Genomic DNA, 25,154 nt, shown 5'->3' on the forward strand with positions numbered 1-25,154 from the left:
GAACTGTGTGTTTTACAAGGGCTTCCTTGTAACAGCACTCAGCCAAGGACCCAAATTGCACTCCACATTAGGGACAATTCTCCATTCATAGTTTAAAAGGCATGAAAGTAGAAGACATAACCATGAACCATGGACATCTGTTGCTCCACTGCATCAATGCTCCTGCGAGGTGAAGCCTGTGACAATGTGTACCTTTCCTGCCTCCCACGCCTGCCACATCCCATCCTCACCTGCTGTCCAAGAACCTTTCATGGCATAGGAAAGACACAAGGGGGAAGTTGCTCCTCTGATCGGGGTAACTTACCATTCTTAAAGCACCATAAACCCTGATGCGCATTAAAGGGAACATGCCACTGACAACACATAGCTGAGCCCTATTGCCACTTAGTGCACTACTGGAAAATGCTCAGATACCCATGGTGAATACGAACATGATAGAAAAGACTCTCTGATACCATAGTGAATGTGAATACAGAAAGAATCATAGTGGATGAAGGAGAGAGAGAAGTGACTATAACGTGGTTGAGAAAAATCCATGTAGCTACCTTTCTCATGTATGTGTCTCACCTCCATCCCTTCTCCACACAACTTGAGCTATTAAACTCCTCCCTGCTCTGCATATGCAGAGGGGAGCAAAGAGTCCTGAGGGAACCTTTCCTGGCTAAGAATGCCAGGAATAAACCTACAGAAAAATGGACAGAACTGTAGAAATTACAACCATACTTTGGTAGCTACTGACACAAATATTTTAAAGAAAATTGCAAAGAAAGTTACTGTATTAAGGTAACAGAATCCATGACCATCATGAACATATTTTAATGTTCTGTATTTTGAAAGATGACACCAAATAAATAGAAGAAAATACAAAACAAGAAAGACAAACATTGATTTTGTGAAATGCAAAATAATAACCTTCTTATTGAGAGTCTTCCATCGGGTGTTAACATCTTCAAGGTCATGCTCAAGGTTCTCGGTGCTCGCATTTTTAGCAGCACTCTGAATAAGGCCTTGACCTAACCAATTTACCTCCTGTTGTTTAACTTGCAGAGGTTCAATCTCTTCTTTCTGGAATACCTGCAGGTGGAAAACCAAAGGCACATCTGAACTATTATGTTTGATAACACGTGGAATATAAGCAACTGTGATGTGGATATTAGAAGTAAAATCTTAGTACTGAAAACTAATATATAGCTATATAGCATTATTAAAAAGAAATGATATTTATTGAAGTAAAGAAAATCCTAACAACAATGAATGCCATTAAAGTTGAAAAAAATATAAGCTGACAGTACACCACCAACCAACCAACTATAGTACTGTACCTCTAAAACCAAATGCTGTATTTTGTTTAGAGGGAGATTTTCATGTAAAACTAGGATGTGAGCAACCACCCTGGTTTGATTGCAGCTGGGACATGGGGACAAATTCAATCCTGGTATAAATAGTGCAACTTCCACAGTGCAAATGTGCCTGCCTTCATGAGGCATAATTAGAGTTGCCAGGCATCCAGTTTTCGACTGGAAAAAGGGACCCTAGCACTCCAGCCAGCACAGCTGACCGGGCTGCTAAACGTCTGGTTGGCTGCAGCAGGATAGGCAGGCTCATTGCCTGGTGGCTCAGTGCAATTTCTGGGAAGTGGCGGCATGACCCTCTGGCTCCTAGGTGCAGGGGCGGCCAGTGGGGCTCTACGCACTGCCCCCAGCGCCGCTCCGCAGCTCCCATTAGCTGAGAACTCCATAGCCAATGGGAGCTGTGGAGCTGCCGCTGGGGGTGGGGGACAGCGCACGGAGCTCTCCTGGCAGCCCCTCCATGTAGGAGCCAGAGGGACATGCTGCCACTTCCTGGGAGCCGCACGGACCTCCTCCATCCCCAGGAAATGCCAGGGCCAACTGGAGCCCATACCCAAACCCCCTCCCATGCCCCAACCCCCTGTCCCAGCTCGGAACCCCCTCTGGCACCCAAACTCCTCCCAGAGCCCGCTCCCCGCACCCCAACCCCCTGTCCCAGCCCTGAGCCCCCTTCCAAACTCTGAACCTACAGCCCCATCCACCAGCCCGGAGCCCCTTCCTGCATCCCCAACCCCTCATGCCCAGTCCCACCCCACAGCCTGCACCCCCAGCCAGAGCCCTCACCCCCTCCCACATCCCAATCCCATGCCCCATCCCAGTGGTGAGAGAGGGTGGGGGAGAGCGAGCTATGGAAGGAGTGGGGATGGAGTGAGTGGCGGCGGGGCCTCGGATAAGGGGTGAGGCAAGGGCAAGGCCTTCGGGAAGGGCCAGGGCAGGAGGCGGGGCAAGGGTGTTCAGTTTTCTGCAATTAGAAAGTTGGCAACCCTAGGCATAATGTGGCCACTGTATGTAGTTCACATTAACACAGCTCAGGAGGAGAATAGAAAACTAGAGCACATACAAAGCAGGGCAACCAAACTGATACAAGAACTCCTGAGACAGTGGGAGATTCATCTAGAAAATAATAAAGCAGACTCATAGAGAAAGAGAGAAACACAGTCCATAGCTAAAGTGACAATGTAAAAGTATGTAAGCAAGTAAAAGAATGGAAAACTAACAATATACATCAAGGGAGCAAACTGGGCGATGTCTCTGAATGTTGGACAAGGGGCACAGCCTAAAGTTAGGGAAGGAAACATTTTAGGTTAGGTTTTAGTAAATGCAAATGAGTTCTAGAATATGGAGGTGGGTGCACAGCACAACAGCAGATACCGATTACTATTAAGGCTGCGAGTTTGTCACGGAGGTCAGGGATTCGTGACTTTCCATGATCTCCGTGACTTCTGCAGTGGCCAGTGCGCCTGGCTCAGGGGCAGCTCAGGCAGCCCCTGCGCCAGGTGCACCGGCCACTGCTGGGGCAGTCTTGGGCCACCATCCCCGCCCCCTCTGTCTCCACCCAGAGCGCTGGCTTCGCAGCTCCTATTTGGCTGGGAACCAATGGGAGCTGCAGGGCGATGCCTGTAGGCGGAGGCAGCGCGCAGAGCTGCCTGGCCATGCCTCCGCAAGGGGGATGTCACCGCTTCCGGGAAGCCCCCCACGTAAGTGCCCCCAAGAGCCCACATCACCTCACCCCGTCTCATGCCCCACCCCACTGTCCCCTCCCACACACAAACTCTGCTGCTGCTGGGAGGGAAAGGCATGGAGCCAAGTAGGGAGTCTGCCAGCCTCGACAACCCTCCCCCAACCCAGCGGGCTCCCAGGCCATGTGCTGCTGCCTGCATGCCCGCCCACCCGCCAGCAGCCAGGCCGCCCTCCCACAGCATCCGCGGGGCCCCTGGCAGCCACCCCCACCCCCTGCAAGTTTTATTCACTGATATTTTTACTAAAAGTCATAGACAGGTCATGGGCCGTGAATTTTTGTTTACTGCCCGTGACCTGTCCATGACTTTTACTAAAAATACTCGTGACTAAAACGTAGCCATAATTATTATATATTACAGGACAGTTCTGCAGATTGCATGGGCTCTGCGTAATTCTCTCAGTTCTATTCTTTATGATTGTATTTAAGCTTTGCAGAACCAGACTATTATCATAGTGATACCAGCGTAAATTCAGGCTAACTCAATTTATTTCAGTTGAATTACTCTGAAGTGACTCCAGTGTCAATGAGTTCAGAAACTGGCCAAAAGCCCCCGAATTAATTACACAGACAAGTGAAAAATAACGGATGAACAAACAATGGTAAAGAATGCTCAACTTTTGACCCTAAATCCTTTTATAGTGGCATTCAGCAACAGTATTGTTTTAGGTTTAGTGCTTTCAAAGCAACCTTCTTCAGCTGCCTGAAGAGCAGGAAGCTCTTTCAGCATACCAGTTACTCTCCTTTTCTGGCACTAAGAACCCTGTGGTAAATTATGTGTTTTAAAGATACAGATATCACGTGGCGGAGCAAATTTCTATGTGCTTGACATGCCACTGTAGAGGCTGCAGAAAATACACTGAGCACCTGGGAGAAAGCACTGGGGTTTATGCACACCTAGGGTTACCACCTCTGAAATGCAAAAATGCAAAAACCATGGTATTCCCCCCCCCCCCCCCCCCCCAACACACACACAAGGCAAGCCCAATGCAACTTCAACCACAAGGCAACTCCAAGAGCTTCCCTTCAATAGCCACTTATATAATATCTAGAGATATAACACATATAGATAAGATTGACAAATTGCATGTCTCCTCACTTTCCCATGACACAAACCCTCCCTCACACACATGCAGGATGTGCTTGCGTGTTGGTGTGCAGACAGCTGCTGTATTTTTAACAGTTTTGATCTGTTATCACTTAACCTGTGAAGTGGGAGCACTGCAGCATCTTTAGCTGGACACAGAAACTTTTAACATTAGATATCCATGTGTATTGTGGTTATAATACAAATCTTTAGACCCACGCAGATTAAGTTATAAAAAAACCCGGCAGATTAAATTATTTTTTTGGCAACTGGAAAAACCATAAAAAAAACAGCCAGGTCGGTCCAATATCAGACAGTTGGTGGCCTACACTCACCTTTCAAAACCTTAATCACAATGGACAAGCAAACTACAAACTTTGTACAGCAGTTTGGTGAATATTTACAACTAGCAACAAGCTTGCTGTTCCCATTTGCTGCAAGATAAGGGAAGGAGCAAGCATTTCTTCCTACTTTGGGATAATCACTATATATATATATATATATATATATATATATATATATATATATATATATATATGTATATATAACGAGGACTTCCTTTATATTCCAAAACTCCTTATCTTTCAAAGGCAATGCACTACAACGGATGGCTGAGCCTTTTGCCTTAACCTGTCCTTTAAAAACATATACATTGTTTACAAAGAGAAGCTTAAAATAAATTAAAATGATCTTTGAGGGTAATTTACCAGAATGGTTCAGCAACAAACCCTGAAATAGTTCAAACATCAAGCAGAGTGGGCAGAAAAAGATTACAGACTTGACAAACACCCCTTACTTATTACAAAGCTTTACTCTTTACTTTCTCTCCTCATCCACCACTTAGAAAATGTTATAAGATCTTGTGCTTGTAAAACACTACTGGAACTTCAGATCCACTTTTTGGCATGCAGCTTCAGGAAAAAGGGCTTCAGTACATGCAACAAATCTTTAATCTATGTACTTTGGAAACCACAATAATCTGATACCATTATTTGTACCTTTATGAGTAAGACTGGTCAAGTGGAATAAATCAGGCAGAACTGTCACTGCATAGCATTGCCTTTAACCACAATTTGTGTAAAAACTGAATGGTAACATCAGTGCACAGTGGAAGCATTCCAAATGAAGAGTAACAAACACCATCTGGACAATAATAGCCATGCACCAAACAGCTGGAAGAAATCATCCCTGTCAGAAACTGCCCCTCATTCTTTTACTAAAGTGAGCATCTCACCAGTTTCTGACATCTTGTAATGTGTTAGGCAAATTATGCTAGTAACCTGATTTTCTTAGTAAATAAAAAATAAAATTCTAGATGCATTAATAATTCATAATCAGAAACTCTACCAGTCACTTTGATGATAACAAAACAAACAGCTTTTGGCCTTTGCTGCAATGATTCCAAGACCCTTTTGTTTTGAATTACCTTATTAGACAACAGACCATTGCAGACTGTATCCAAGGTTTCCATGTGGGTTCCTGTAGTCCAGACATTCCTTTTCATTCTCATTGGGTTAGCTTGTGGACAGTTTATGGTATTATCTAACTCCAGTTCCTGAGCAGAAAATGTTGTTTCCATTGAATCTGTATGTGTTATACTAGATTCCTCTGTATCAGACAAAATCTCATATTTTGCTAAATCTATGTTGCTAGCATTAACAGCAATACTTGCATAATACATGCTTAAATGCTGAGGTGCATCATCCACACAGTCCCCCTCTATCATTGTGACATGTGTTTTCATTTCTTCAGCTTCACACTCATTTTCCACCTTTCCTTTCTCTGCGGTAAAATGGTTTTCTCCATGACCTTCGAGATGTTCTGCATCTGACATGATGTTCTCTTTCAAAGAACTCTGTGAGTAACAACATTTGGTCCCTGTCTCCTCATTTTCACATTTGTGAGGACTATTTTGCACTATTTTTTCTGTTTGTGAAACATTATGTAAAGTCAATCTGCAGCTCTCTTCAATAGGGGCACTACCGCAATCAAGCAATGGGATGTGCTGTTCACTACTGGAAATAGCAGGAAAAAATTGTCTAAATTGACCTACTACATGGATATATTCTGCAGAAGGTATACTTCTGCCTTGACTTTGCTCTCCTGATAATAATGGATCTTGTTTTTCTTCTCTTTCTGTTGGAGGGCTGCATAGACCAGAGTCATCCTCTTCTGAGGTGAGGGAATTAGTACCCCATTTGCACTTGCCTGCTTTTGCTATATCTGATCTATCAGCAGTTTCAACAAATGAGCATTCACTCTTATTTGCACAGTCTGCAAAACTGGGTGGAACAAACATTCTCCATGATCTCCTATGTTCTTTCTTTTCTGTGTGAGATTTTGTTTTGGGTAATCCAGCAGTTCGAATTATGTCACTATTCAGTTTAAGTGCATCAAATATCATTTTTTCATCTAATTTGTTAACTTCGCGACCTCTGAGCTCAAATACACTGGAAGAAGTAAGGGCACCATTGGGGCACAAAGTACTAATATCCAGTGTTCTATGACTATATGGTAAAGTCCGATCTGTGAAATGTCTTGAGGAGAGGCTGCCTTTGGAGCCTGAATCAATCTGTTCATTAAGTCTCACTGTGTCATAGATTGACCTCTGAGGAACGTAACAGTCTTCAATATTTAGATCTTCATCTTCTTCACCCTTCCCTACACAAGGAGGATTCTGACGTAAACAGTCTGGCCTGCTAAGCGGCTTCCCCATTTTGAAAGTATTTACAGAAATATACTACTATGCCTCTGCTTTCAGGAAGTGTGACATATAATGAAAAACATTATTGAACTGAACAACTACAGTCAACTTGCCGTTAGCATATATACAAAATCTACGTCATAATTTATGAGGTGGTTAAGGTCATAATCAGTGCAAAAGCAACTATAACTTTACCAGGCTGTGATTTATTTAATTTTTATTCCTAAAATATAAAGTGCTTTTGTAAGTAAGGAGCAGAAGTCTGTCAATATAACAACAAAACAAAGCAAAAACCCAACAGTGTCTCAAATTCGCATAACATTCCATAGAACGTTTCATTTCTTTTTGCAGGTCGAAATTTGTATCTTAAATCTCCAGATTAAGCCTTCCAAATGAATAAGCATTATAGTAGGCAGCACATTATCCTTTTTAGGTGACCGATTAACTATAATCCATTTAAATCGTTTGCAGAATTCCATCTCCCTTTATAAATAAGACATGGTGCAGAAGCTTCAAAAGAAAGAACCCACAGTAGTTGTGTACAGTTTAGACCAAGGCACAAAGAAAATCTTCAGGGAAAAATAAGTTAAATCCAGAATACTAAGAATAGTAAAACAGTCCTTTACTTTTTTTGGCAGTAGCTATAAATAACCTTAATCTGAAAGGCAGTGTATTTTCTTCTTGTACTAAGTTTCTTTGTGGCGTATTCAGAAGTTCCATAGAAAAACAGTTTTCTAGGTAGTCAGGCGAATGCAATCTAACAGTCCTTTAAACTAATAATTAGAAAAGCAAATTTTGTTAATTCATTTTCAAAATATCCTCCTGGAAAGTTGTTATCCTGTTTAAGGCAACTGCAGCGCAGAATAACTACAGCATTTCTTTTCCTAAGGCACAGCAGATTTATGTTCCGTTTAAATTCAGCAAGACTTAACTATAAACCGTAGTTGGCAGACTGTGGTCACCGTTTTGTCTTCATTTTGAAGTGCAGCTGTAGAGAAGAAGGCATAAAAGGAAATCCAACAATGAACGCCTGCATGTACCATCCAGTGTAGCTGATAAGCTTTCCAGCTCTCCCTGGTTTCTTACGAACTGACAGGCATCCTACCAACACGGAGCTTAAAGAAACACCCTTTTTTTTCTTTAGGCAACATCTGCTACTATCCCATTCGTTCTCAGAATATTACTCTGGCCAAGCATTAGTAGGTGCCTGACCTCTTAGCTCTACCCCCTTATGTTTTCTGCCCCACATGACTTAACTTCTTAGTCATCTTTTCACTTTTACCATTTGTCTTGTCTCTGAAACAGACTAAGCTGCTTCAGTGGGAGGAACCTCCAGACTCAACATACCAAACTATAACAAACTAGCTGGTGATGACATCATGTAAATTAGAATGCATTCTTTAATTGTGGAGGACCTGGTTTTGCTTATGAAACACTGTTAATTAATTCAAAATGTTGAAACTGACAAGGCACAGCTTAGCTAGGTAACCTAACACCACACATACCAAATTTCCAGAACATTTTTTCAAACAGCCAGAAACAGCACTATTTTGCTTAATTATATAAATACAATCCAGTGCAGTATGTTGAATTAACAGAAATATAACCTCTCATTTGTTCATCAAGGATTTCTGGTGATGATATGCATAATTTTTAAGCACAGTCTGCAGTTCAACACACAGCCCAACAGTGTCACCTTTTAAAGGGATACTGTTATGTTAAAAATTAAATCTTTATATGTGTCTTTCTCTGTTTTACTTATAAAATCTGCAATTATAACAAAAAATTTATAAAAAATCAAGTTTGACTTTATTTAGTCTGTCTGTATAGTTTTTACATTTCACTCAAACTGGAAAATAGAAATAAATCAGCATCAATTTCAGCTTTGTTTCTATTCATTTTCACTTTCTAACTCTCCTACAATTGCACAGTGTTGCAATGTCTGAGTTGCAAATGCTATATGGGGAACTTTTAAGTCCGAACAAAAAAAAGCCTATTTCTATTGAAACTAAAATAAAAAATAGTGAAAATGTTTGTTTTAATATTAGGGTCCTGATTCCCAAAGAGTTAAACAGGCATTAAAGGAAATCCTACATTTTGTGTCTAAACTACCTGACAATATCAATTTAAAACAAATGTAAATCCAAAGTGGTTGGAGATTGGCACATAACACACTGATTAAAGAGGTTATGTACAAGATGCTTCTTCATTAGCCCTAATTTGCATACTATTATTGACCAGGGCCCTGTACTGCTCTTGATATTTGGTATCAACTTTAGTGAGAGTTTTAATCATAGATTAAGGACAGCATATGGCATTTGGTATTAAAACTTAACAGTGAACTATTGAATAAAAATTTACCAAAGTTGTATTAAATAAGCAGTGAACAGGAAATAAAAACAGTACATACATTTTTGTTATAAGGGCATTTTAAAAATAAGAAAAAAAAATGTCATAAAGATATGTATCAGCTATCTACCAAAAGGTAAAAGGGTATGAAACAAATTCTGTCCTTTTTCTTTCATACATTTTGCCTTTTTTTGGTAAGTACAGCTATCACAGAAAATAAAGTCTCCAGTGCCCATAAAATTAAACACTACCATGACATATTAAATTATGTCAAAGAGAGATTAATCTTAAAACTGAAGTTTCAGGTTTATCTAAATTAGAAAAATGTAACCTGAATGGTTACTCTTCTGACGTCCCACCAATTGTGTGTATTCCCACCCAGACCAACCACAAACAAAATCCCACTGAATTCAAAGGAAAAGGTACCGTTTTTAAAAGGGCACAGTCAGGGCTGGAATTTCCAAGTTTTGATTTTTCAATGGAAAAAATAGGAATACTTTTTGTGAACATTTTTGTAAAAGGTTTTCCCATTTTTGACCAGGTAAAATGAAGACCTTTTTTGAATAACTTACATCCATAAGTATTAGTTCCTTTCTCATGTTGTTGTTTTTAGAAAATTGGATTGATTAATAATCAATTAATTACCCTATTTTCTTTGTTTACCATATGTTGTAAAGAGAGGTCAACCTTATGAAAGGGATCTAAGACGTTTTATGCAATATTTGCAAATCAGTACATTAAAAAAATCCCTAGATTTTAACTGTTTAGTTAAATATATGAAAATAAACCTCAGATTCTTGAGTAAACACTATCTTGCTTCAATGTCATAGGGAACACAGTCGACACAACCACCATAAACCAATTAAACTCTTAGTTCAAGCTCATCAACAAGAATATTCAGCAAGGTTAAGATTTCTATGAAGTCCAATTAGAAACCACCCTTTTCTAGGCACACTGTGCAAATATGAAGGAAAACCTTTAAGAGTTGCAGCTACTATTGTTTTTGGGGATGGGGAAAGGGAGGGGAAGAACCATCCACTGATGAAAGCAAACAACAATTCTACGTATTTTCAATGGAAAGTAGGGAAGGTTTGTTAATTAAATTTATGAAGCATTTTGGAAAGATTTTGAGGAGTGAAATAATTTGATGGTTCTCTGAATGAGGTTTTTGTTTTTTTAGATGGCACCTAGCTACGAATTCAGATCTAAATGCTAGAAGTTCTGGGTGATCCCAAAGCCAGGAGGTTGGTTTAGGCTCATCTTTAAAATTTTTTTGTTTTGTTTTTAAAGAAAACAGAAAGTAGAATCAGCGTATACAGCAAGTCCACCTACTGGAATTCCCTTTTGTTTCAGATCCATTCATTGCATCCTTTATTTGAAACAAAAATCTGTGACAAAGCTGAATGAAACAAATGCCATAAAACACAAAATGACAGCTACCGTAAGAGATTAAAACAGCTTCGAACAGAAACACCAAATTGTTGTTGCTTTTTTAATCACTTTTCTCTGAATACCAACAGGAATCTTCTTTGCCTGTTTTACTGTCACTGGGCCAAATTCTGTTCTCAGTTACACTGATGTAAGTCCAAAATAACTCTCTCCTGGTTTATTCTGTGAAGCAGCAATTCTGGTATTGCGTTCTAATGAACTCCACTAGACTTTACAAAACTGCCATACAGAAAGCAAATCTTTCATCCAAAATGTAAACATTTCACATTAAAAGTAAGCAATAAACTACATGATTTCAAGTTAATGCAAGCCATACTTCCATTTGCTAGTGGCGGTTAAAGTTGGTGGTACCCATTTTGGATATCACACTACACAGTGACTGAAACAAGCAGATTATCAAGAGGAAATACAAATACGAGTCACTTCACCTATAAGTTTTTCTTTAACAATTGTGAATTTTAATATCAGATACCAGAAAGTATCACAAAGCTCTATTCTTTACTTGCAAAAGTTGGCCAAACCACAGAAGCACCTTTTGGCCCATTCTGCAAGATCCTTCCATCAAGAGCATAAGGAGTGAATGAGTCTATCCACACAGAAGCAAATTTCTGTCCACCACAGAAGCTAAAGCCATGAAGAACAAGACTGTGGTTTTGCAGCCACAGCTGCACTTCAGAGGAGGTGATGAGATGTGGATGTGCCTGAAAGCGCACCACCATTCAAAGCAGCTGCTGCTGGAGCCATTCTGCCTATGGATTGCTGAGTCAGGGAGAACAGCCCTATGGGAACCTGGTGAGGACAACCAAGTACATCATCAATTGTAATGGTGCCGCTTACATAGCCCACAGTGCCAGCCCTAAATATTACCGGGTGTGAAAGGGGACTTGGGCAAGGCTATACCTTTACCCCTACCCTGCCCAGTCAGGTTCATGTAACCCTGCTCCCACTCCTGCTGGACACTGGGGCACCAGACTCAGCAGCCTTCTTTCCACAAGAGGAGCAACAGCAGCAGTCAGGAGGAGCTTGCAGGAGCAGACTAGAAATCTCCAGGCCTATGGGGCTTTTTCCTCGAAGCACCAAGGAAGCCTTCTTGTTCCTGCTTCCTCTTGCCCCAGACCAGAACCAGAAGGTCCTGCCCGGGGCAACAAGCCGAACAGCTTCCCATTTCCTATTCAAAATTCATAGGTGTTACCCCACCAGCAGTGTGAAGGAGCTTGCAAAAAGGGCAGAACCTTTGGAAATCCTCCCAAACTGCTGAAAACTTTATAGTTTTTGAACACAGTTTTTCAGTGTTTGGTTTTCAGACATAAAATAAAAAAAATATGACAGAAGCAGACACCCACTTTCTGCAAAACATTTTGTTTACTCAAGGATTCAGTTTTCTAATAACAAAATCAAAATAAAAAATTTTGATCAAAAATTTCCAACCAATCCTAATCTTCATTCAGGTCTGTAATTTAGGTTTATTTTTCTTATTATTTACTAATGCCACTACTAATGCCTCTCCTACCAGTGCAACCCTTCAACTGCCCAGCTTCACTCTCCCTGCCCATTCTTCTTACCCTCCTTTCTCCCTTTTCCCTTGTTCCTTTCCTCTCCCCTCAAATTTCCTAATCCCCGCACTCGTGCTCACCTCTTATTCCCATAACCCCTTAATCTTTTCCACAACTCTTCACTCCCACTTCAATGCTAATGTGTGCCCACCCAAAACCAACTAACAAACATAAAACTAATTGTTATAAGTAAAATATACAAGCTTACATATCAAATTTCAGCTTATATCTCTGTGTGTATTTGTGCCAGCTATCACCCTGAGCAGATACTTTATTTTCTACTTCTTTATCACACTTTTTCAGTTTACAAGCTGTTCAGGTCAGGGACTCTGTCTTCCCACAGGTCTGTATAGTGTCTCTGGAGTGTGGAATGCTCCAGGCTGCATTAGCCTGTTGCTTCTTCCTCTCAGGGAGTACAAGCACTGGCATTTAGGTTGCACCCTGAAGGTGAAGGACTGCTTGGGCCTACCTATCATACACCTGTGCAAGAGCAGCTATAAAGTGGTCCAAAGCTGCTACAGTTGCTCTACAAGGATATCTGCTGTTCCACTGTAGTGGTATTGAGCCCACTGGCCCAGAGGTGTAAAAATGACACAAGGCATATAGGAGTGCAAAAAACAAGACCGGAAGTACTATCTTCTAGCTCCCTTCTTTCTGCATGTTAGATTGCCTCCACATGAAGGCCCTGCTTGTTCAGAGTTGTACCACAGGGTGTAGACTTTTTGTGGTTAAAGAGACCTGGAGCCATTTAAATGGCGACCACTTTTGAAAGTTGCAGAGATATAGAAATATCATATAGATCAGCGGTTCTCAACTGGGGGCCCGTGGCCCCCTGGGGGACCTCAAGCCGTTTCAGGGAGGCTGTGGGACCCTGCAGCTGGAACCCAGAGCCTGAGCCTCGCCCCTGCGGGCCCCCCCCCCCCCCCCGGAAGCCCCGGCGCCCCCATCACGGTACTGAAGCCAGGAGTCCTGGCGCCCCCCGCCGCAGGGTTAAAGCCGGGAACCACGGGGCTGAGCCCCAAGCACTGGTTGCCCCTCCTTGTGCAATGCCAAAGTGGAGCAGTCCTGATGGCAGTTCCGCACACCCCTACTTTCTCCTCTCCCTGCCCCAGGGCCCCGCCCTTTGGCCAGGTCAGAGGCCAGAAGCCGGAGTCTGCAGTGCAGGCAGCTGCTGCTCTGGCTCCTGCCATGGAGCAGGAAGCCTGGTTGTGGCTGCTCCTCAGCTCACACAGCCGGTAAGAGCCACGCAGGCAGGGGGACCCAGCTCTGTGGCCGGCAGAGCCCTCGGGGAGCAGTAACCACAGGGGAGCCCTCCTGGTGCACAGCCCATGGCTACCCCTCTGCCCATACACAGCCCCTTGCTACCCCTTCCCTGCACCCTGAGCTACCCCCTGCCCACACACAGCCCCTAGCTACCCAGTCCCTGCAACCTGAGCTACCCACTGCCTGCACACAGCCCCTAGCTACCCCTCTGCCCGTACACATTCCCTAACTACCCCTCCGTGCACCCTGAGCTATCTCCCTGCCCGCACACAGCCCCTAGCTACCCCCTCCCTGCACCTTGACTACCCCTGTGCCCATACACATCCCCTTGCTACCCCCTCCCTGTAACCTGAGCTATCCCCTGCCCACGCACAGCTCCTAGCTACCCATCTGCCCATACAAATCCCCTAGCTACTCACTCCCTGAAACCTGAGCTAACCCCCTGCCTGCACACAGCCCCTAGCTACTCCCTCCTTGCACCCTGAGCTACCCCCTGCCCACTCACAGCTCCCTAGCTACCCCTTCCCTGTACCTTGAGCTACCCCCTGCCCACTCACAGCCCCTACTTACCCCTTCCCCGTACCCTGAGTGATTTTCAAACTTTTCAAGCTGAACCCGCCACCGCACACATCCCAGACAGGCTGGGTGGTCTGCTAAGGTGAGTCAGGGGGTGGAGGTGGCGCTGCCACCCTGGACCCTGCCGTGTGGAGCTCGCCCAACCACCACAAGCCTCTGTCCCCACAAAATAGAAGTCAAACTATGCCTATGCCTGAGGGCCCACCCCTGTCCCAGAGCCCCCCGTTTACCCCATCCCACGCTGGGCCCTGGAGTTTTTATAGCATGTTGAGGGGGGCCTCGGAAAGAAAAAGGTTGAGAACCTCTGATATAGATCACAAATCATAGCCCCAGTTCAACTGCACCAATCTAAGCCATAGCAATTACAGCGCAATCCTTTTGCTTATTGTTTTCCAAGTGTTTTACTAACCCTGTTCAAAGAGAAGCAATTTGTTTCTGTTTCTAAATTGATATATACTGGTCATTTCAGAGTTGCAAACAATTTTAATCCTAACAATCTGCTAGAATGTTTTCACAATATAACTATTATTTCAACACTTTTGTATGCATTTATACATTTTGAAAGATCAGCATAGTTCATAGAAGATAAAGTAATTCAACAGTAAAACTGAAACTCTCATACTATGCATGTAAAATGAATCCGGTTTTATATCCTGACACAGTCCTGTTCAGTCCAAACAAGCAAAAAAGCACCCTCTGCTGGGAAAGGTGTACAATTACTTTTCTTCAGTTCTAGTTCTCTTTTTGACAATACAACTTAGTTCATGTTATAGAGGACTGTTTTATGATAAAGTAAACCGGAGCAAGCAAGCAAACATAAGTCATACAAACTGTGCAGTCAATACTGGATTGAATTTGAAACCATATGTTGCAAAGCTAAACAGAAAATTCAGAATGTTGCCATACTGCCACTAGAAAATATATGACCTTTTAAAACATTGTTTATAAATATATGATTAATATAATGTTCTGTAGCCATGTTTTTCCAAGGGTGCCCACTTTTATCCAACTATGTGAGTGCTGAAATATCATTTGCTGAAGTTTAATAATAATAATATTCTATGTACCACCTTTCATCACAAAGCACTTTACAATTTATATACATGCAACATCACTGAAATGCAGCTTTTTCTGACCTGGACAACAGCCACCAATGAGAACACAGTACAACTATACATAGTAGTGGGGAAGGGGATTTTGGATAAGGACTTCAAGATAAACACCTTAATTTTATTGGAAGAAAATGAGATTTTAATGACATTTCCTGAATTAATTTACACAAGATTCCAACTTAGCGCTGGCTAGAGTGGTGGATGTGGTTTGCAGATGTTTGCAGAAGAGAAGAGGATGTCAGTAGAGCCTAGCTGGAGGGACAGTTGGAGTGAAAGGCTGGAATTGAGGACGGAACGTGCTTAACTGTACTACTGTGACTAGTCCCACTCAAGTGATGAGACTACTCATGACAGTAAAGCTGAGCACACGCATGTTTGTAGGACTGGAGCTAACTGCAGCCATGGGGGAGGCAGTGGGTCCATGTGATGTATGGGTAAGTCTAGTGAAGCACCTACCTGGAGATTGTGTGGAGGTCAGTAAGATAAAGCCTCTTAGGGAGGTGAGGTGGGTGGGTTGCATGGATAGGGAAATAGGGATAGTGAGGATCACTGGAGCCTGGAGAAAGAACGGGTCAGGGAACAGGAGTTGGCATGCGGGAATGGTAAGCTGGGCTGCAGGGGGATGAGAGTTCACCAAGATGTGCCAAAGAGGAAAGGCAGGACCCGAGGACGGACAGAAACAGCAGCTCCGGGACATAGTGATGGGACTGACATGGAGTAGGAAGATTTCTCCTTCGAGCTCCAATCTTAAAACAACCCCTTTCACAACATTAAATGAAGGATTACAAAGTGTTCTACTCAGAAATTGTTTTGTAGTACAGTACTCTAATAATAAGAAAGTGTTCTTCTTACCTTGAATATATTCAGCTGTTGATTAATAATGTCTGTTTCCATTCCAACAGGACCCTGAGATTCTTCATGTTCTTCAGCTCCCCCAAGCAAACTGGAAAATTCTTTTAACTTACTATAAAACTCTTCAATACGACTAATAATTCCTTCCACTTGTTCCTCTCTGGCTTTTGCTCTGTCCAATAACTTATTGCATTGTTTACTTAAAGCCTCTAAGTCCCTTTTAATACCAACTAGATCAGGAGACGCTTCAGTGGCTAACATCATTTTACAGGTTTTATTGGCATTTTCATTACTTGTTATAAGATCTTCCAGCTTTTTGAGGAAATTGTTGATATCCTCTCTTTGTGACCGCAGAGTGTCTAGATCTCTTCCTGCTGGAGCCATGCTATCGAGCTCATCATCAAACTCTGCAAACTGAGAAAACATCTCTCTGATGTTGTTTTGGAAATGGCCAATTCCCTGAAGTTTGGTCTCTAAGAATGAACACTTGCCTTCAACCTGCTGGCTGATTGTACTGTATTCTTGCTCTAAAGACTCAGCTTGCAACAAGAGGTCAGAAACACCTTCTGAGTTGGATGCTTCTACAACCAGTTCCTGGGCAAGTTTTTTTGCCAAGTCCACATGAGGCTTTAAAGTCTGAAGTGTTTTCTGCTGGCTCTGCAACATTGTTAAGTGTTTGTTACTACAAGCCTGGGGTCCAAGAGCATCATGAGCTCCCAGGTGCTCTTTGGCACTTTTAAGTTGCCTTTGGGTTTCCCTGGATGATTCCTGAAACTCTTTTAGCCTTTGTGCCATGTTTTCCAAGGACTCCCTCTTACTATGTAATTGTTCTGTGACCATATCCACTTTCTGGTTCAATGCCACTTTCTCTTCTGTAATGCTTTCTTTATCTATTTGACTGGCATTGAGCAAACTGTCAGCTGCATTATTTAATAATTCCACCATGCCATGGTGTTTGTCCAAGTCCTTTTGCCAGGCCTTCACCTGAGCAATAGAATTCTCTATTTCGACAGGATCTATGACAATCTTTACTTCAGACAGGTTGTTTTGGCACTTCTCTATCCAGGGCTGCAGGTTTTCTACATGTTCTTTGTACTTGAGGGCTTTCTCCAGACAATTATTTAACTTATCTTGCCTTTCTCTTATTTGCTTATTCATTTCATCCCAGTTATTTTTGAGCATGCCAAGCTGAGATTGCAACTCTGCTCTGTCAGCTCCTTGAGTCTTCTGTAGGAGAGTTTCACCTTCTGCAACAATTTTTTCATAGGAACTAATCTGGTCAGACAAGGTCTGCTTAAAATCTTTCTGCTCGCCAATTAATGACTGCAAGGACTCAAGCTTGGCCGATATAGGGTGAGCCTGGTTCAGTTCTTCTTTCTTTTTGTCCAGCCAGGTCTGAAAGTCCTTAGACATTTGTTGGAACTGATAAGAAGTAGCATATGCTGATTGAAGTTGCTGAACATGACTAGCTGCAAGAAACAAAGTAATATACAGTGTCATTTTTACAACTAGCTACTGACCAAAATTGTGGTGAGTAATTTCTAACCAAAAGAAAATATTTTTGTTCTGAGTAATATATATTTATAGTAGTTTGCCCAATTTATTTTATTACACATCATTCTTCATTAGAAATTGCTGGTTAACACGGAGAGTCAAATTTCAGACAAAATAGTGTATAGGATAATAAAATGTCTCATTATCAGAAACAAACTCCAGAGGAGTGGATCTCAGCCGAGGTCTGAGGCCACCATGATGCAGAGAGTTCTGCAGAGCCAATCATGGCAACCAAGCCCCCTACCATGGGGTAACCAAGCCTAAGGAGTGCATCAAAACCTGGCAAAGTATCTGAGCCCCACTGATGATCATGCTTCAGAGAGTTCAAGGCCAATAAAGACCATTAGATCATCTAGTTGGACCTCTGGTATATCACAGGCCATTACATATCACCCTGATACTCCTGTATTGATTTATATTTAACTAAAGCATAACTTGTGTTTGGCTAATGTTCTGAACATATGCAGAATCTACTGTGAATAGCATCTCATTCTGGTGATTCAAGTTGGCGGAGCTGGGTTTGCAGGCAGAGATTTAAAAAATACAACTATTGGTTCCCCTGCACCTCAGCTTGGCCCCCTGAAGATCCAGGGTATTGTTTTAGCTTCTTATAGACACAGGAACAAGCTACAAAGTTTGGATCCAAAACAGTGGGCGGCTGGTTGTATTTAGGAATATGGCTCAGGCTCATTTTGGTAAACACAAGATATTTTTAAATGACCAGAAAACTTTAACCATTAGTGCTTTGCTTTATTTCTACATTACTTTCTTCCCCCTTAATACTAACCTGCTTTCTGCTCAATATCCGTAAATGGTTTTAAGATGCCTTCCAATTGCCTAATAAGTTCAGCTTTCAAGTACTCTTCTCCAACCAGCGCTGACAGCTCCTCACAAAGGGCCTGAGCCACTTTTATATTTTTCATTTCCTGTTCTATTTCCTGCTTCATTTCTCTAGCCATTTCCAACTGCTGTTTCACAGCATCAGGGTGTGTACGCACAGCCAGGGTGCTGCTCAGTTTATTATCCAAGGCACTTAGCTTCTCAGACAGGCTTCTTAGAAGGCTTTGATACTCTTTGCTTTTGACAATGGCTTGGTCAATTTGACCACATCTGTCACTCAGTTGTCCTGTTAGACCGTCCCATTTTTGTGCCACAGCAGCCAGTTGCTTTTTCACAATTTCATGAGAGGGAGGATGTTCACCTGGTCTCTTCAGTATCCCCTGACCAGCTGTGGTTAACTGTTCATACTGAGGCTTTCTGGTATCAAACTCTTTAAGCAGAATCTGAGGAGAGAGTAAATAAAGATTCATTAATTTCAGAAAAAAGAAAAGGAGGACTTGTGGCACCTTAGAAACTAACACATTTATTTGAGCATAAGCTTTCGTGAGCAACAGCTCACTTCATCGGATGCATCACGAAAGCTTATGCTCAAATAAATTTGTTAGTCTCTAAGGTGCCACAAGTACTCCTTTTCTTTTTGCGAATACAGACTAACACGGCTGCTACTCTGAAACCTGTCATTAACTTCAGAAAATGTTAAGTAAAAACCTCTGCAACCAAACTAAATTTGTTTTCATTAACAGTAGCTAGTGTGCATTATTAAGCCATAAGTCTCCCAATTTAAAGAGCAAGTGAATTAATTTCTAATACACACCATGAAAGTGTTGTTTTACCAGTATTACATCAAGGGAATCGATTGGGCAGCCAATTCTGTCGCTATAGAGAGGAAACTTTCAGGAGTTATAGAAAAAAATAAGGCACATTTTCATAGTTTACCTCATTACGAAATGGGAGTTCAATCAGCAGACACAAACATTGAATTTTGTTAATATTATAGAAATTAAGGAACAGTACCAAGTAAAATAATCAGCATTTTGTTTCAAATGGTGTTTTCTTTCCCAGGCAGTTCTGAAATTTGTCCTAACATCAAAGTAGGTGTATAGTAACATAATACTGGAATATATTCTTTTAGCACAGAGAACATTTGAATTGATTCACAGAAGTACTGAATGTATATTGTAAGATTTATTAAAGGTTATATCTGTGGCTCTTAGTATTAATTTTTTTGGCAATAAGTCACAATGCTTAGAGAAGAAGGGACATATATGACAGTTTCATTTTACAGATATTGCAAACCTTTCCTTTTGAAGGCATATCAGGCTCAACTTTTAATGACTGTTAAGTGATACCTAATAGACTCATGCTGGCTGTCTAGATTTTTAATTTTTGTTGTTTGTTTACAGACTGACTAATTTTTTTCATAAAGGTATAACAAGAAAGTTCATTTTTTAAACTCTCTTCTAATCACTGATAACTTACATGGAAATGTCAGTTTCAATCACATTTTGTGCAAAATAGGATTATAACATCTCCTCATGGTTTAGATTAACTGGCAGGAACAGCAATGTTTTGAATCAAAATTCTTAGCTTCTGCTACTTTGTGTGAAGAAGGAAAAGGAGTACTTGTGGCACCTTAGAGTCTCTAACGTGCCACAAGTATTCCTTTTCTTTTTGCGGATACAGACTAACACGGCTGTTACTCTGTCCTTTGTGTGATTTAACTTTGATTTCTTTTTACTGGTGTATGCAGTCACATTTCACTCTATTTCTGGAACTAGAGGATTTTCCCTATACTTTCTCTTCCTTCTTTGTTTCTCAGTGTGTAAATTATAACTGCCTTTTCTCAGTCCTGCATTTTACTTGTTTTCAAATGTTTATTAGCTACAGGCACAATCAAAGGGACAAAACCTCAAAAGAGCACTTTCTAAACAATATAAATTTTGTAAGAGAACTGGTCATAAAAAGTTATTAGCTACTTACACACTCAAATTAATAAAACTTCAAAAGACCATTTGACAACAGTATGGTTAAACCACAACATGGTTAAAACAGAAACGTTTATTTGAGGCTCAGTATTCTCAGGTATCTCCCCAGGGATAAGTTCTGCACATTTTTTACATCTTTTGATCTTTCTTTGTTCTTTTGGGGTTTTTTTTGTTTTTGTTTGTTGTCTTTCTATGTGTGTGTGTGTGTGTGTGAATACTGTAGACATCTGAACTAAATTAGTTACAATATTTACTGTTGTTTTTGTTTGTTGTCTGTGTGTATGTGTGTGAATATTGTAGCCATCTGAACTAAGTTAGTTATGATGTTTACTGATAATTTGTTGTAACAAACTTCTGCTGTGGTGTACACTAAGTTCAAATGAAAAGCACCTTAGCAAAGGGATCAGAAAATGTTATTCACTTAACATATATTAGCAACCAAAACTCACCTGGACCTGCTGCTTCTGTGTATTCAGCATATTTGGGTCAATTGACAGTGGTCCAAGCACACTGATCATGAGCTCCTTCTCGATAAGCCACTGCTTTAACTGAGCTTCTGTTGTCTGGAACTGGGTCAGGTAATTTGAGGACTCTTCGAGATTTTGTCGTCTGTCAGCTGTAACCTGATTGAGTTCTTTCCATTTGGAATCTATCATAAAATAGTGATAATTTTAATAACATATTGCATGTATGTCTGTAAGATATAAGACTGTATACAAAATATATAAACAGTTCTTTCTAATAACACTACCATGCTTTGTGCATATTAACACCAGATTCCTTGGCGCAATGACTCAGAATATACAATATATTTGCACTCTTCTTTGATTAGACCCATAGTGTATACCTCAATGTAAGCCCTCTGATTAATTTAGTTATGTGGGGAATTTTCAGCACAGTAAATATACATGTATTTGCAGGACTAAGTCACCATCCCATCAAATAAATCCAAGAGCTCAAATTTAGACTTAAATGTTAACATTTTCAAAAGCACCTACGTGACCTAAAAGCCGAAGTCCCATTTTTAAAGTGTGAGTCACCTGGGAGCCTATGTCCCCATTGAAAGTCAATGAGACTTAAGAGCCAAAGTGCCTAAGTGACTTTTGAAAACTGGACTTACCGTAGGTTCCTCAGTCACTTAGGTGTTTTTGAAAATGTTACCCTTAGACTTTCTTCTTAAACAGAGATGAGCTAGCTAGGTAAGACAGATGGATATAAATGCTCCTTTGAACTTTTTATTACTAACTTCTGAATTACACTGCAATTGAAGTAATACAATATAGGTACTATATTTCTGCAGAAATCATTACAGTAACTCCTTGCTTAACGTTGTAGTTATGTTCTTTAAAAATGCGACTTTAAGCCAAACAATGTTAAGCGAATACAATCTCCCCATAAGAATTAATGTAAATAGGGGGGATTAGGTTCCAGGGACATTTTTTTTTGCCAGACAAAAGGCATTATATACATATATAGTAAAAGTTTTAAACGATTTTAAACAAACAATGTAATACAGGTATAAGTTTTAAACAATTTTAAACAATTTAATACTGTACTCAGCAATAATGATTGTGAAATGTGGGTGAGGTGGTGGAGTCAGAGGGTGGAAGAGGGTGGATCATCCAGGTGCTCCTCTTGCTGAAGTTTCCCAACTTGAAAAAACACACCTAGAGATTGTTATTTTGCTTTCCTTTTTTTCCCCCCTTGGTAAATTTCTTTATAGCAGTTCATTACATGACAAACTCCCCTAATCACTTTAGAGCTGCGTTCCCTGTTAGGATCGTCATCACTAAGGATTTGCAAGCCAGCTTCAATCATTTGGAAAGCTTCAGAAAGGTGTTTGGGAGTCAAATTTCGATGGGTTGGTCTTCTTTTACTTCTTGGCCCGCTTCTTCCATTGCTCTCATCACCTCTAGTTCCATCAGATCTTCATTGGTTAGTTCTGCTCCATGTGATTGCAGAAGTTGTGTAACGTCGGCTTCTTCCACCTCAACAAAACCTGCTTTCTTGGCCAACCTGAGGATATCTTTCTTCATAGCGGGGACAACATCTTTAAATCCTTTTAAGTCATTGACACATTCATGCCACAACTTCCCCCACACACTGTTCATGCGTGCCTGAGTGACTTCAGCCCAGGACTCACCGAAGTTACCAATGGACTTGCGGATGTTATAGCCATGCCAAAATTGCTGAATTGTAGGCATGCCTTCCCCATTGGTGCCTCTGAGGAGCTGGTCAAAAGTACAGCGTAAGTAATAAGCCTTAAATGCAGCAATGGCTCCTTGGTCCATGGGTTGGATGAGTGATGTGGTGTTAGGTGGCAGAAAGACACTTTTGACATTTTTGCACAGGTCCTCCATGTTGATTGGATGAGCCAGTGCATTATCAATAAGTAATAAAATCTTGAAATCAAGATTTTCCTTGGCACGGTATTCCTTCCACACAGGGACGGCATACAAAGTCAGCCATTCTGAAAAAATAGCTCCTGTTATCCATGCCTTCTTATTGGATCTCCAAATGACCGGAAGGTATTCCTTTTAAAATCCCTTGAGAGCGCATGGTGTTTCAGATTGGTACACCGTCAGTGGTTTCATCTTCATGTCTCCGGCAGCATTACCAGCAAGAAACAAGGCTAGGCGGTCTTTAGCTTCTTTAAATCCGGGCGCTGTCTTCTCCTCTCAGGAAATGTAAATCTGTTCAGGCATCCTCTTCCAGTAGAGGCCCTGCTTTCATCAACATTGAAGGCTCACCTTCCTCAATTATTTTCTTGAGATAGTCGGGGAATTTTTTAGCTGCTGCAATATCGGCACTAGCCACCGCACCGGACATCTTGATGTTATGCAAGTGGAAGAGCCTCTTGAACCGATCAAACCATCCCCGACTTGCTGTGAACGTCTCTGTCTGTGATCCTTCACCTTGGTCTTTCTTCAAATTGTCATACAACCTGTTTGCCTCAGCTTGTATCACTAGCAAACTTAGAGGTATGTTCTGGTGGTTTTGGTCCTCTATCCACACTGAGAGAAGACGCTCCATGTTTTCCATCAAACTACTTCATGACTGACTTATTTTAATAGCACTAAGTGGTGTTACACACTGAGCACTAGCCCTGATCTTGTCAGAATTACTCTGAATTGTTCTCACAGTGGTTGGAGTAAGACCTAGAGCAATGCCAATGTCTACCGCATGTTCACCTGCATCAAAATGCCTTAAAACGTCTAATTTAGTACCCAAAGTAATGGTTTTCTTACGGCTAGTGGTACTGCTACTATTAGGCACTCCACTATCACTTGCTGGGCATTTTTGACTCATGATGCTGGGTGATACTGAACAATCACAACGAGCTAGAAATGTTCAGGGAAAACTGTACTTGTACTGACGCAACGTAAACAACAATGGCTGTTGACTATAGTCTACTATAGTAGTTTCCGCCCTCCACCATTACGTTTAAAACAGCCTTGCACAGGGCCACTGCAACAATATCCTATGTCAGTTCCTTGAGCCCCTTCTGTTTCTTGCTCATGCATGTTAGCAGCAACTCCCCTTTCCCCAAATCTCCCTGCAGTCACTAATCAGAGGATTGTCTGTGGCCCTGGTCATGAGCTCCCTGAGCTTCTTCTAAAGCAACCGTGTTGATATCAGGTGGGATATTTCCCAAGGAAAGCCTTGCTGCTAAATGGTGAACTAGCATTCAGCTGAGCCCTCAAGGGTTAATGTAGCCTCACACTCTACAAGGCAGCACCGAGGAAGGCAGGAGGGAGGAGACACAATAGACACACAGCAGAAGCTGCAAACACTTCTCTGAGGAAACCTTAATGTGATGATGAACCCACGCTATCCCGCTGGAGCGCACCACTCCCTCCTCCGGACAGCGCATATACGGCTGCACAGGTGCCGACTTTCCAAAGTGCCGGCGGGTGCTCAACCCTCCCCTCTGCCCCAGGCCCACCCCCACTCCACTCCCTCCCCCCGAGCATGCCGCTTCCTCACTCCTTCCCTCTTCCCCCCAGCCTCCCGAACGCCATGGAACAGCTGATTGCTGTGGGCAGGAGGCGTGGGGGAGTGGGGAGGCTGCGCGCCTCCCACCTGCAGCCACCAGCTGTTTTGGGGCATTCAGGAGGCTCAGGGGGGGAGGTGGAAGGATGTGCACCACATCCTCGCTCCTCCCCCTACCCCCCGCCAGAGCCTCCTGAAAGCTGCGAAACAGCTGATTGCTGCAGGTGGGAGGTACGGGGAAGGAGAGGGGAGTTGCTGATCCGATCCATGGGACCGGCTGCGAGGTGGGAGGCGCTGGGGGGCTGCCAGCCCACCCTGGTTTCAACCCCCCATGGCCAAACGTGTTATAAGGAAACATTGTGCACCTTTAAATGAGAATGTTCACTAATAGATCAGGGACGAAACAACAAAACAACGTTAACCGGGACGACATTAAATGAGGAGTTCCTGTATCATGGTAATTTTCATTAGTGGAGCTGCCAGTGTTCCACCAGGCACTAGTAAGACCTATGGCTAACATAAAATAAGGGATAAGGAAGTTATTAAAAATGCCTCTAAAATTAATGAGTAAGAACTCAAAATAAGTAGCTGTCCCAGATCAGTTGGTGTGAAACAGCGTAGCTTTATTGCTGTTACCAGGTTCAGTTCTGTGTTACATTAATTCCTCTATGTCGGACACGCTCTCTGCTCCTATAAGCAATTCCTATCCCTCTCCAGCTCTTGTTTCTCTATCCCCTTTTGTGTAGCTCT

General features: G+C 42.0%; 1 protein-coding gene across 14 annotated transcripts in view; it reads right to left on the reverse strand.

Moving 5' to 3' along the window:
- Nucleotides 1–25,154, reverse strand: part of DST (dystonin) — a 462,719-nt gene that overhangs the window by 83,671 nt on the left and 353,894 nt on the right. For all 14 annotated transcript variants that reach the window (XM_043542402.1, XM_043542401.1, XM_037894239.2 and 11 more), the window contains 4 exons: nucleotides 20,861–21,060; nucleotides 18,374–18,869; nucleotides 16,033–17,501; nucleotides 913–1,074 (listed from right to left, as the gene is read on the reverse strand). In XM_043542402.1, coding sequence (XP_043398337.1) covers nucleotides 913–1,074; nucleotides 16,033–17,501; nucleotides 18,374–18,869; nucleotides 20,861–21,060 — 2,327 coding nt within the window. The remainder of the gene's footprint in view (nucleotides 1–912; nucleotides 1,075–16,032; nucleotides 17,502–18,373; nucleotides 18,870–20,860; nucleotides 21,061–25,154) is intronic.

The sequence above is a fragment of the Chelonia mydas genome, chromosome 3 (genome assembly GCF_015237465.2).
Source record: "Chelonia mydas isolate rCheMyd1 chromosome 3, rCheMyd1.pri.v2, whole genome shotgun sequence".
Taxonomy (NCBI): Eukaryota; Metazoa; Chordata; order Testudines; family Cheloniidae; genus Chelonia; species Chelonia mydas.